This window comes from Aotus nancymaae, unplaced genomic scaffold (genome assembly GCF_030222135.1).
Source record: "Aotus nancymaae isolate 86718 unplaced genomic scaffold, 86718_ANA_hifiasm-v0.15.2.pri h1tg000016l, whole genome shotgun sequence".
Classification (NCBI taxonomy): Eukaryota; Metazoa; Chordata; class Mammalia; order Primates; family Aotidae; genus Aotus; species Aotus nancymaae.
Genome location: NW_026988428.1, coordinates 49,666,127 through 49,680,092, shown reverse-complemented (window position 1 = coordinate 49,680,092; position 13,966 = coordinate 49,666,127). Strand labels below are relative to the sequence as shown.

The 13,966-nt window shown below is 40.8% G+C and overlaps 1 protein-coding gene across 1 annotated transcript in view; it reads right to left on the bottom strand.

The window, feature by feature from the left end:
• Positions 1 to 13,869, bottom strand: part of IRAK3 (interleukin 1 receptor associated kinase 3) — a 60,443-nt gene extending 46,574 nt beyond the window's left edge. The window contains exon 1 of the mRNA XM_012444940.2: positions 13,737 to 13,869. Coding sequence (XP_012300363.2) covers positions 13,737 to 13,869 — 133 coding nt within the window. The remainder of the gene's footprint in view (positions 1 to 13,736) is intronic.
• Between the last annotated feature and the right edge of the window lie 97 nt (positions 13,870 to 13,966).

The window sequence follows — 13,966 nt, the reverse complement described above, 5'->3', positions numbered from 1 at the left end:
CTTCTGCTAATGCTGACATCTTACCACAATACAATGATCAGAATCGGTGATCACTGCAAACCTTACTCTAACTTCACAAGTTTTTCCACTAATGCCCGTTTTTTGTTTTAAGATCCTATCCAATTTTCCATCTTATATTTAATTGTTCCTTCTACTATATCTCCTCCAATCTGTGAAGGTCCTTCAGTCTTCCCTTGTCCTTTCAGGATAGTAAATTATATTGTCTTTATCAGCACATAATATCAAGAGGTTTAGGATAGGAATGTCTTATCAAAAATAATGTTTATTTTGATCACTTGGTGAAGGGAGTGTCTTCAGGGTCTCTACTATAAAATTATCTTTCCCTTTATAATTAATAAATATTTGGGGGGAGATACTTTGAGATTATGAAAATACCCTGCTTCTCCTTGGATTTGAGTCACTAATATTTGCATCCACCAGTGGATCTTATTTATCACAGTTATTACTACAATGTTTGCTTAATAGTGATTTTTCTATTTTCCCTTGTTCCTTCTATGCTCATGAACTCTTCTGTAAGAAACAGCTGTCCTTTCTCCTACATTTATTTATTTATTTATCCAGTTGTTTATTTATATCTGTGGGCTCATGGATATTTATTTTATCCTACAGGTTAAAATCCAGTACTATCATTAACAATTTTGTTGCTAAAATTGTTCTAGCTTTGTCCATTTAGGTTGGCTCTTGTGTTCTTTTTTTTTTTTCCCCATTTTCTTTTTTCTTTTTCTTTCTTTTTTTTGAGACAGGATCTCTCTCTGTCACCCAGGTCGGAGTGCAGTGGGGCAATCTCAGCTCACTGTAGCCTCCATCTCCCAGGCTCAAGCAATTCTCCCACCTCAGCCTTCTGAATAGCTGCAACTATAGGTGTGCACTGCACCATCATGCCCAGCAAATTTTTGTATTTGTGTGTGTGTGTGTGTGTTTTCTTTTTTGGTAGAGATGGGTTTTGCCACATTGCCCCAACTGGTCTCAAGTTCCTGGGTTCAAGCTCAAGCAATCTACCTTCCTTGGCCTTCCAAAGTGCTGGGATTACATGTGTGAACTACCACAGCAGGCCTCTTGTGTTCTTTTGACAAGCTCTATCTTTTTTGAGTATCTCCTTGTTTTCTGATGCTACAAGGTGCTCCAGGCTCATTTAGTATTTCTCCCTTCCCATGACTAGAATTATTTGTCTAATGATCTCTGGTGTCTTTGTTGGACAATGGTGTATAGAAGCTCAATCCCGGTGCTAGAATTGCTCACTGTGGCCAGGGTTCCATTGCTTCTAAGCACTCCAAGAAAACGGAGCAAGGAAATACAGTTATGTACACCAATCCATGGATCTCTCTTTCTCTATCTGTATGTGCATATGTTAAATAACAAGAATTTATTCTGATGCTTCTGATTCTAATCCAACATCACAAGGTATATTTCAATCTTTCCTAATTTGTAACTTTATTCTTGAACAATAATATTATTGATAATATATTTACTTGTTTACAATGCAGATAAAGTACTTTCAGAATTGCCAACCCATACCCCTGTGAGAAACACATTAACAAAATTAGAACACAATAATTATTTCTGTCCTTAGCATAAAAGCACATACAGTTAAGATGCTGTGTGTTCCAAAGTGACTTAGATTAATTCTTTTCTTCCTCACCCCTTCAGTGTAGTTATTATTCATTTGAAATACAGTTAGATTCAGTTGTTGAAGGTTTGAGGAATGGTGTCTTGTTCCCCCTTGTCTTGGTGTTGAACATTTTTGAGAAATTAAAAGCTAATATCTGGGAAAAATCAGGGAAATGTTTTACTAGGATACTAGGCTTTAAATAATTCAATTACGGTTTTGCATAAACATCTTAAAGCTGTACTGAAAGTATATGAGTGTTTGTTTGTGGTGCCTTGATTTAACAGGACTCTTCAAGTGAAAATTTATATTGCCTTTCTGCACAACTTCCAAATTTTAAAGTGTACTTTGAGGCAAAGAGGGGAGAAAGAAAGCAAATGACAGAAAAGGTAGTCTTGTTCCTATGACAGTATTCCCAATCTGGAATATTGAGCACTAAAATTAACAATGTGTTTTTGGGCTACTGATGGTGACAGCAGCATCCTTTCATAACTTTACCTTCCAGAGAACTAAAAAATGTAGGATGCTGGATACAGGTCTGTGGATAAAATCCCACTGTTATCTGAGGGTGGTCATGGGGGACCCCTGACATGCCACCATAACCAGTTTTAGGAGCTCAGCACCCTTTCATCCTGCCACACACCAATATGTGGAAGCTGACCTCCAGCAGTAACCAAGGTGACCTCATATATCGACTTTATCTTCCCTTGTTTGATAGATAATTACAAATGCTGCTACTCTCTTTAACTCTGTTCTGGTATAGATTGTAACAGAGTAACAAAATTCAAGATATGACCTTGTGTATATCAGTCAGGATAGACTAAGCTATGCTGCAGTAACAAGAACCACCAAAATCTCAGTGGTTTCACATAGCAGAAGTTTACTTTTTGCTCCCAGGAAGGGCACTGAGAGTTTGGCAAACTGTGCTCCATGTGGTGGCTCAGTATTTCAGACTGCTTTGATCTTGAGGCAGCCCCCTGTCAACACGTGGTGAATTGTGCCTTGGCTTTTCGGTGTTTCTGGCTGGAAGAGACACAGAGGGGCGTCTAACCTGAAAGGGCAGGGAAATGGAATCCTCTATAATGGAATAGAGGGTTAGAAGTATTGGTGGCACTAATAATGTCTACCACGTCAATTTTTAGCTCACAGAAAGTGGACTGCTAATGGTTTCATATTGTGAACACTTTCAACTTTCAGGATTTACTCATAGCCTCAATGGGACCATAAAATTGATGTAAATTGAATATTCCAGCAAAGGCCTCTAGAACCAGAAGTGGGCAGGGGGGATGCCATATTAAAGCAGAAGATATTGCCTTTCTGCTGGCTTGATTTCAAATATTATAATGGGTGTAGCAACTCCCTAAGAAATTAATAACCTTTGAACTCTGAAACAGACTTTTTTTTTGGAAACAGAGTCTCACTCTGTTTGCCAGACTGGAGTACAATGGCATGATCTCAGCTCGCTGCAACCCCCACCTCCTCAGTTCAAGTGGTTTTCCCACCTTAGCCTCCTGAGGAGCTGGGACTACAGGTGCATGCCACCATACCTGGCTAATTTTTGTATTTTTTTAGTAGAGATGGAGTTTCGCCATGTTGGCCAGGCTGGTCTCAAACTCCTGACCTCAAGTGATCCTCCTGCCTCGGCCTCCCAAAGTGCTAGAATTACAGTTCTATTTGAATGCATGCTTAGGCTGTAAGGAAAGAAAAATAGCTAGAATAAAACATCTGACATCACTGAGTTGGAATGTCTTTGCCCTTCCTCCGTATTTCAAGTTCTGGCAAGAATATATTCATTCCTCATCTCTTTGAAGAGATGATTTTCACAAAGAGGCAAAGACTATCCAAATGCCAATATATGTTTTAGATAGCTTATCATTTTAAAAGAGAAGCTTTTAAAAAGAAAAATATTAGCCAGATGTGGTAATGTTATTTTAATATATTTCTTTCTGATGAGATAGTCTACCTATTTGGTTGAGGCACATTTTTAAAAAACACTTTATTTAGCTGTTTCTACAAGCTCTTAAGAGAAATAATGCAAATCAGTGCTGTTCAAACATTTGTTGAGTATCTACTATGGGCCAGAAATACAGTAATTGTATGTTCCAAGTGTGGGTTGAGCATGAAGACAGGCCTCTAACTAAAGAAGAGAACACCAGGGAAGCCTTTCTGGAGGAGTAGTTTCAGGAGCCTGAGCCATGCCATGTCTAAAGCCGAGTACTTCTAAAGAGAGGCCAATTTTAAAGAAGTATTGGATAGAGTACAGTATCCTGGGGAGGAAAAAATAATGACTAGAGTTTCAGATTGAAAACGAGATAAATGAATGACTCAGAACCCTGTAGACTGTCCTGTTCTCCAAGGAGAAAAGTTCTTAGTCAAAACAGAGCATTACCATGGGCCTCTGGGTGAATACAGGAACACGTGTATTTAGCAGTGGCATTGCCATTGACCTATGACACAACTCCAGGCAAAACAGCCTCACCGAACAATCTCAAACTTCTCAAAAACGAATGTCCCTGTAGTCTCACCTAAAACATATGATAAATCTTCTTGCTCTTTCCTGGGCCTGCTAATTAATTATAACACCTCTAATCTTTAAAACACTTCCTATTCTCAAAATGAACATTCCAACAAGAGAACTCTAAATATCAAATTTCAGCAAAGGGAAAGTTTAGGTTTCTACTTTTTCTGTTAGAAAATTAACTGAGGCTGAGTGCAGTGGCTCACACCTGTAATCCCAGCACTTTGGGAAACCAAGGGAGGAGAACCGCTTGAGCCCAGGAGTTTAAGACCAGTCTGGGCAACATGGCAAAACCCCATCTCTACGAAAAATTTAAAATTTAGCCAGGCTTGGTGGTGTACATGCACCTGTAGTCCTAACTACTTGGGTGGCTGAGGTGGGAGGATAGCTTGAGCCCAGGAGGTTAAGGCTACTGTGAGCCGAGACTGCACCACTGCACTCTAGCCTGGGTGACAGAGTGAGGCTCTGCCTCCAAAAACAAAAAGGAGAAAGAAAAGAAAATTAATTGGCTAATATTTACAGAGTATTAAGCATAATGTATCATATAAATTCACAGTAATGAGTATTTAAAGAACAGGCTTCTTCCTTTTTCTTTTGTAAAATAAAATCGCTCCCTCTACTCTTTGAAATTTTGGGATAAGACATATGCACATAATTGAACAACGGTGATGAGGGAAAATGATTTTTTGGACTACCACAGTCGGGGAAGGAAAGGGGTAACCCAATACCACCTAGCTTTGCAACAGAAGGGGCTTGGGGCAAGGTTTCGCTAGGCTAAATGAATAGAAAAGGGTCTGTCAAATGCGGAATTGTTTAAGAAACAGTGAAGGGGACATGAGAGGGCTAAAGGGACACGAGAATGCTTGGAGCCAAGCATTCATGTTAAAAAAAAAAAAAAAAGGCGAACAAGCTCCAGGAGGTCAAGGATATGTTACCTTGTATCTCCAGAAACATGCTTAGCCACATAGTACATGTTCAGTACATTTTTGCTGATTGACAGACAGAGGCCCTGAGTGTTAACATGAGAACTGAACTTTGTTCTGAAAGCAACGGGACCAATCAAGATTTCTGAAAAGGTGATGCAAAGATTGAAGCTTCACCTTTTGGAAGATCCATCTGGTGTCTAGTAGTAGGAGTGTCAGATAAAATATTTACACATAAAAAGGTATAAACATGTTCTAGCTCGCAACAATTCCCACAGTAGGAAAGGCACAGTTTATAGCAATTAAGGAAATCCAGAGTTAACATTTCAAGTCCCAGGGAATGTCAGCTTTTCATTCCATACTTTCCATAAATTCCATTCTCCGTTTTTCTTTTTTTAGTTTCTCAATTTCCCTTTTAAAAGTGCAGCAGGCCATGACTCTGTGCTGTTTCGTCCTATGACTTGGTTGAGAAACTGCCAATATCAGATGCTCTCCCTAAGGCACATTTCTGAGATTCAGCTGGAATATGAATGAACGGATACCAAATGAACTGGGGTTTTAAGTTCTCTAACACTGACGGAGGCAGATAGATAGTTCTCTGTTTGTACCAAATCGAAGGAAAGCTAGATTAGTCAAAGGCATCTTTCTAATGGCAGATCATGGTAAAAAAAAAACTGACCCAGATTGTTAAAATGAATACTGCCTACATGCATGGATTGCTTCCGGACTGGAAACGAAATGTTTTCTTTTTTTTCCAACTGGTGATTCACACTGCAACCTTAATAGCTTTTCTCTAATGATGATGCATTATGAATAGAAACATCACTAAAGAGTATTATTAGCATCCATAAAATGTATACTTCACTCAGATCCAGTTCTATAAAATAGCTCCAATCTGATACAATAGGTATGCAAACTCTTGACATGTTAATTACATTCTTCAATATTCATCATTTTCTTCAACTCTCCCTTACTTATTCCCTTTCAGAATATAGGACGTTCTTTACTCACCGTACATATCAAATAAAAATAAAGAGAAAAGTTCTCAATGACTAATCGTGTTGATAAAGTTAAAAGCATTCTAAACTGAAAACATAAATTAAGAAAAATATGCTGTTAGTTAAGCATCGTTTAAAACCATTTTTTTGGAACACAAATCTTTTGTTGAAAGTCATATTGGAGTCACATAAGCCAAAAAGTCAACCTAAGAAGTTCAGAAATCAGTTGCTCAAAGGTCCTTGAAGGCTGTTTTAAGAGTATAGCATTTTCTAGGTATTGCTAACCTCTGGGGGTTTCAGTTGCAGAAATCACGTCTCCATATGCAAATATGTCTCTGAAGGGGATTTTTCAAATAACGCAACACATCCGTATTTGGACTCTTTGTATTTGCATATAACCACATGCCAAAATCCCTGGAAAATTAAGACTGCATTCTCACAAAGCGTGTTTTTAGATATTGTAATAGAAAAAGGAAAGATGGCTCTTTCTTTCTACAAAGCATGCAAAAAATTAGGCAATTTTTTAAAAGAACTTTTAAGATTAAAGATATTTTTAAATTCAAAAAAGTAAAACAAAAGTCAAAATTATAAGTTAGATCTATTCTTCACACCAGACTGTAAGCATTAACACTTACTAGTTAATATATTTTATAAGAAATAGTTCTTATCCATACTTAAGCCCATGTGGACATTTTACTCCATGCCTGAGTAGGACTCATAACTGGGGAGGGCTGTGCGTGACTTCCCAGGTGCCCCTCTGTCTGTCCTGCTCTCTTAATCCTAGATACAGGTAGGAATCAAACATTAACTACCTCTGGGAGAGAATTCACCCTCAACATTAAGGTTTCAGTCAGAAGCTATGTAATTTCATTCCCAGGTGAATATCATTACTATTTCCCCACACATTCTTCCCTTGTTAAACTTTTATAGGTCTGTTGCCTATACTAAATTGGAAAATTCTTACATGCAGGGACTAGGACATTGTATTTACAGTGCTTTGTCAAAGATTCTGCCCAACAAGGTTTTGGATGTTTAATAGACATTTGTTGATTCATTAATTTATTCAAAATACATATATTTACTGAGTGCCTGCTCTGTGCTAAGTACAATTTTAGATGCTAAGAAAGTCATCAGGAAACAAAGAAAGTAAATATCCCTGTCCCCTTGAAGTTTATTTCTAGATGGAGAATAAACAAATAAACACATATGTGTTTATATATGTATATAGTTTATATTATACATACATAGAGATACTTACACATATGAAGTATGTGAGAGGTGGTAAATGATACAAAGAAAAATAAAGTGGAAAAGAGGCATAAGGGAGTGGGGGAGGTATCAATTTTAAAACAGTGGTCACAGCCAGGCACAGTGGCTCACACCTGTAATCCCAGCATTTTGGGAGGCTGAGGTGTGTGGATCACCTAAGGTCAGGAGTTCAAGACCAGCCTGGCCCACATGATGAAACCCAGTCTCTACTAAAAATACAAAAAATTAGCTGGGTGTGGTGGAAGACGCCTGTAATCCCAGCTACTTGGGAGGCTGAGGCAGGGCAATCGCTTGAACCCAGGAGGTGGAGGTTGCAGTGAGCTGAGATTGCATCATTCCACTCCAGCCTGTGCAACAAGAGCGAAACTCCATCTCAAAAAAACAAAAGAAAACAAAACAAAACAAAAGAGTGGTCAGAGTAGGTAACATTTAAACAAAACCATGAAGGAAGTGAAGAAGCAAGCCTACAGGTTACTGGCAGGAAGAATGTTCCTTGAGTGTTCAAGGAACAAGGAGGCTAATGTGGTTGGAGTCAAGCAAACAAGAGGGAGAAGAAAGTGAGAAAAGCCACGCAGGACTTCAGAGTTTGCTCTGAGTGGCCGAGGAAGCCGCCAGAGCGTTCTGAATAGAGCAATGATAGCATACGCTTTACATGCATCACAGGCTCGCCAACTGCTGGGCTGAAAAGACACTTGAGCAGGTCAAGGGCAGTAGCAGGGAGTCTGAGCCCAGTCAGCCAACTGTTAGAATAGTGCAGGTGGGATCTGATGGCGGTTGGCACCAGGATGGCTGTGGTGGCAGTGGTAAGAAGTGGTCAGATTATTAGATAGATCCTGAAGGCACAGTCAGCAGCATCATTTACTGAGAGATGGGATGTGGTTTGTGAGAGAAAGTTAAGTCACAAAAGGCTAATATTTTTGGCCTGAACAAATGAAGGATGGAGCTGCCATTATTGAGATGGGAAAACTTTGGGAGGGGTAGGGGGAGCATTTCTGAGCTGTTAAGTTGGAAATGTCTGTCAAATAGGCAAATAGATGGATGAAGATGATATTCCAGAGGGAGACCTGGGCTAGAAATTTGGGAATTAGTATATAGATGGAATTTATGTGATTTAGCAGGTAAACAGAAGAGATAAGGTCCATGGACTAAGCCGTCGAGGCACTCTAAGACATAGAGATAAATCTATAAGAGAAGAAAATAAGGAGCATGTAATTATTCTTTTTTTTTTGTTATTGTATTTGGGCTCTGGGGTATATGTGCACGTCCTACATCCTGCAGGACTGTTGCATAGGTACATACAGGTCATGGTGGTTTTCTGTCTCCATCCGCCCCACCTCTTTGTTTTTTTAGAGGAGTCTTGCTCTGTCACCCACGCTGGAGTGCAGTGGTGCAATCCCGGCTCACTACAACATTGGCACCCCAGGTTCAAGAATTCTCCTGCCTCAGCCCCCGAGTAACTGGGATTATAGGCACCCACCACCATGCCGGGCTAATTTTGTATTTTTAGTAGTGACGGGGTTTCACTATGTTGTCCAGGCTAGTCTCAAACTCCTGACCTCAAGCAATCTACCCGCCTGGGCCTCCCAAAGTGCTAGGATTACAGGCGTGAGCCACCGCGCCCGGCAGGAGCATGTAATGTTCTAGAGCAGAAAAAGTGCTTCAAGAAGGAAGGAGTGATCAACTACATCAAATAATATCAAAACTGAACCAACCATTGGATTTAGCCGTGGTGACTTCGGATCAGAGGAATTTTAATGAAGCAGTAGGAGGTGAAAGCCTGACTGGAGGGGTTCAAAAAAGAATGGAGGACCTGGAGTATAAATAGCCCTTTTGAGGAATTTTACCATAAAGAGGAACAGGGCAGTGGAGTGTTAACTTAGAGGAGTAGTGAGAGTTAGGCATAACATTGTAATGTGAGATAAATACACAGTGGTCAAAAAACCAGGCTTACCTGGGCACGGAGGCTCACACCTGTAATTCCAGCACTTTGGGAGACTAAAGCAGGAGGATTGCTTGAGCCCAGGAGTTTGAGACCAGCCTGGCCCCATCTCTACAAAAAATTAGCCAGCTGTGGTGGCACATGCCTGCAGTTCCAGCTATTTGGGAGGCTGAGGTGGGATGATCACTGGAGCCTGGGAGGTCGAGGCTGCAGTGAGTTGTGATCGTGCCACCGCACTTCAACCTGGATGAGAGAGTGACAACAACAACAACAACAGCAACACAAAAACGCAGGCTCTCCTGCATATGGTCATTTCCTTCCAAAAAGTACAAAACAGAAAGAGGGGAAATACAGTAATTTTACAGGGCAGATAGCTGACAGATACCACCTCAGCCTGGTTAACATCAGCAGTGGTTAATATCAGCAGTGATAACTCCTGTAAATAGTACCGAGTACTTTACGGTTTTCTGTCCCCAAATCCATAACCTCAGTCTGATCATGAGAAAAACATCGGACAAATCCCAAGTGAGGAACAGTCTACAAAATAGCAGATAAGTACCAACCAGTATTCCTCAAAACTGTCAAAGTCATCAAAAACGAGAAAAATCTGAGAAACCATCACAGCCAAGAGGATACAACAACTAAATATAACATGGTATCCTGGATGGGATCTTGGAACAGAGAAAGGACATCAGGTAAAAGCGAAGGCAGTCTGAATAAAACATGGACTTAATTAATAATGTGTCAATATTGTAATGAACGTAGCCCACGAATGCAAGATGTTAATAATGGGAAACTGGGTGTGGAGTGTATGCGAAGGATGCAGAGTACCCAGGAATTCTTCCTACTATCTTCTAAACTTTTCTACAAATTTAAAACTGTTCTTAAAAAAAACCACATCTATCTAAAATTTAAAAAGAAAAGAAAAGAAAAGACATAGACTATACAGTCTGATCATCTGGTTAGAATCTCAGTGTGCCATTTAGAGGACTGTGACTCAAGGCAAGTTACTTAAATTCACTGAGAATCAGTTCCCCTATCTATAAAATGGAAATAGGAAGAGTGTCTACCTCATAGAATTGTTGTGATAAGCAAATGAGATAATCCATGTAAAATGCTTACCACAGTGTCTGGCCAGTAGTAAGCCCTTGATAGGAGATAGCTTTATTATTATTACTACTAGTACTTTGAATCTTTATTGAATACACAAATGCACACTTAATGTGATTTTACATTTAATTTCTTTAAGTAATTAGTAATAATTTATATAGTAATTTCTCTTTCCTTTCTTGAGAGGAAGAAAATTGAATACAGCCTATTATATATTTATCTGCAAAAAGCATTTCTCAGTGCATCATAAGTGGTAAGAGGTTTTATGGTGTCAGCTGCTCTAAACAATTTAATTTAAATACAATCTATGGTAATGCAATCAGATTAGTTGTCTCCAGAGGTTCTGTATGTACGTTATCATGTCTGTAAGGTAAATAACATTTTCCAATTTAAGATTTTGGGCTTTTGCTTTCACTAAAAGCCATAAAGTCATCAATGATAACCACAGAATACATTATCTTGTGATTACATTATTTTTAATAACAATATTTGACAGAAGTGATTTGCAGAATAATATGTAGAATATGTTTAAAGATAAAAGTAATTAAATGAGGTAATGAAAGGCTGTAGTAAAATATTTGTTATGTGAAGACGCTGTTCAAGAAGAGAATTTGGCCTAAGCAATGGCTTCCCAATCAGGTGGTGCATCAGACTCACTCCTGGGGCTTGACAAAAATTGAAAGATGCTAGACCCTCAACCCAGACTTACCGAATCAGCAGCTCTAGGAGTGGGACCTGAGCATCTGTGTATTTAAAAGACTGCATAGGTGATTTGGGTTTGTGAATGATTGGCTTGCCTTATCCTGCACACACTGATCATATCATATAGGCTGCTGTATGAGCTGCCTTTGTAAACACAGCCTGATATTCACCATCATCAAGAATCACGATCAGCTCGAGAGAGCTTTACTTAGTACCATGACAGTTGTTTTCTATATTTAAACGTGGGCTCTCAGCTGTCCTGAGCTTACAAGGGTCTGCCTCTTTGATTCAGTCCTCCATCACTCTCCTTCCCCTAGTAAAGGTCAAGTTTTCCCTACTTCCACCTCTTCCCCTCTTTCTCCCTTCACTGTGCCCATAGGAAAAGAGCATGTTTAACACCGACAGTTGCCTCAACACCCTGAACTGGGCTAGCCTTGCCTTCTTGCTGAGCCAACAACTGTGAAGCACACGGTCAGGGCCAGTGGTTAGTAGGTATGACCACCTGCACAATGAGTTACAGCTGAAGTGTCATGGAGTAAACATTTTAGACCCCTTCCCTGTAAGAGAATGACACAAAGGGACAATGGCCAGCTTATATATAAAAATAGAACTCTGAAGGCAATGTGCATCAACCAGTCCAAGAAGCCAACCTACCGTCTACAGTATCCAACAAGTTCAACTGTCAGCAATTGTAAACTGTAGCAACTAGCCCAGGCAGCCAAACACAAACCCCTGTAGCAACCTGCCCCAAATGGCCAGGACTTGATTAATTACTGACAGCTTCCTCAATTTTTGCTTCTACTTCCTACTTAGGGCCAACCAGAGAAAGCCAATTATCTACTCCTAAACAAACACAAAGAATGACCCCCTTTTGGGTTGCTCAGCTACAGCTTCCCCATATCAACAGCCTCCAATCAGGACATAGCTGAAGCCTTCTCCCACCCTCCTCCATCCTCTGCCTGCTTTTGAGTCTCTGCCAAACTCAAGTATTAGTGGCTGACTGCCTTGCTTTGAATAAACAGGTTTTGTTTGTTCTCATTTGGGTGGTCCTCATTTATTTTCACCACTAGGAAAATGGGACTGCATGACTGAAATGGCTCACTGAATTGTTCTTTGATGCCAGAACTTTAGGGAGGCTGTAGACAAAAAGAGCACAGCAGTAAGGGGGGAAGTGTAGAGTGGCTGGGGTGAAGGACATAAGCCTTGGATCCAGACTGCCTTGGTCCAGATCCTGGCTCTATTCCACTTCCAGCTGGTGAACTTGAACAAGTTATTTAACCAATTTGTACCACAGTTTCCTGATCTGTTAAAAAAAAACCAAAACACTGGAGATGATAATAACTCACAGCGTGATTAGAGGGTTATATGAGATAAACCATGTAAAGTATGAATATCTGGATTTCAATGCTATCAACAGAGATGAGAGAAAGAGAGAGAGAATGAATAATCTGCCCCACTAATTTATGATACCCACCTGGCCCCATTCACTACTGGTGAACTGGACTAAAAACACTTTTCTTTCACAAAGTCAGTAACTCTAGGAAATCCACCGGTATAAATACTGCCCATGCCACTATCCATCTCAAGAAGATCTGATGCGGGAGTGACCTTATCCCTCAAAATCCTTCAAATGCACACTGGAAATCTGTTTTCCAGAAATCAGAGGACACTTTTCTGAGACTTTTTTTTTTTTTCTTAAGGACCATAACTTAAAATTACAGAGCTTAAAATATACAAACATTTTTTGTATAACTAGACGCCCATTGCTACAATTCGAAGACTGTGACCATACTGTTCATCAGTAACAAAGAAAACTCTCCTCCTAGGTCTTCTGCTATTCCTTTAAGAAAAATCCTATTTCAGACCATTAAAGGTATTTTGACATAATCATGATTCTTTTCATTAAACATTAAAAGTGACATTGTGGAATGTCAAATCTAACCAAAAATGCCTGTACTTAACAAAACAAAGATTTTTGTCTGAATTATCTCTGGCTACACTCAATACTTCCAGCGGGCAGTTGCTAAACTTTCCAAAGTCTGCATGAAATACAGTTTTGAAGCCAATGTTTTAGATTAAAATAAAAAGCCGCTCTCTAGCATAAACCTTCATTCCACAAATTGGGTAAATAAACAAGATAGATTTAATTAAGAAAACTAGAAGCCACGTTCACTGCAAATCGTATTTTACTTCAGCATTTCACTTGTAATTAAGTTAGGGGCTTAGGGATGCACTGAAAACACCAAAGGGATAAATATCTGAAAGTTCTAAAAACGTCTCAATACGAAAATCATACTCCGGGGCGATTTTGCAAGGACCAGAAGACATCACACATTGCGAACCCAGTGAGGGTGGCATCGCGGACGAACAGAAGACGCTTTTATGCGGGTTATCCGTCTTTCCCAGGCCTCGGCTCCCTTGACATTGCGGCGATACCCAAAACTCTTTGAAAGAAAAGGGAGGGCCGGCATCTGGGTCCCAGGGAGTCTCTGCGCCCTCCCCGGAAAAGGAGAGGGCCGGCTCCCCGGTGGGAACCTCCCCGAGGCCGCGCCAGCCCCGAGGGCGACTCGAGCCTTGCGGGGCGGCGCCGAGCGGGCCCCACGGCGCTGTGGGCTCCCCCGCCGCTCCCGGCCGGTCCCCGCCGACTCACCCAGGCCGCGCCAGCCCAGCGCGCCGTCGCAGCTGTCCAGGACCGCGCACAGCTCCCCCAGCAGCGCGGGCGGCAGGTCGAACAGCAGTGAGTGCGCCGATAGCGCGCGGCGGGCCCCGCAGTTCCCCGCCATGGCTCGGCGGCCAGAGCCCCGGGGACTAGGCGGAGCCCAGGGCCCTGCACGCCCGCGACCGGCGCTTACACAACCGCGGAAATCCTCCTTCCACGAC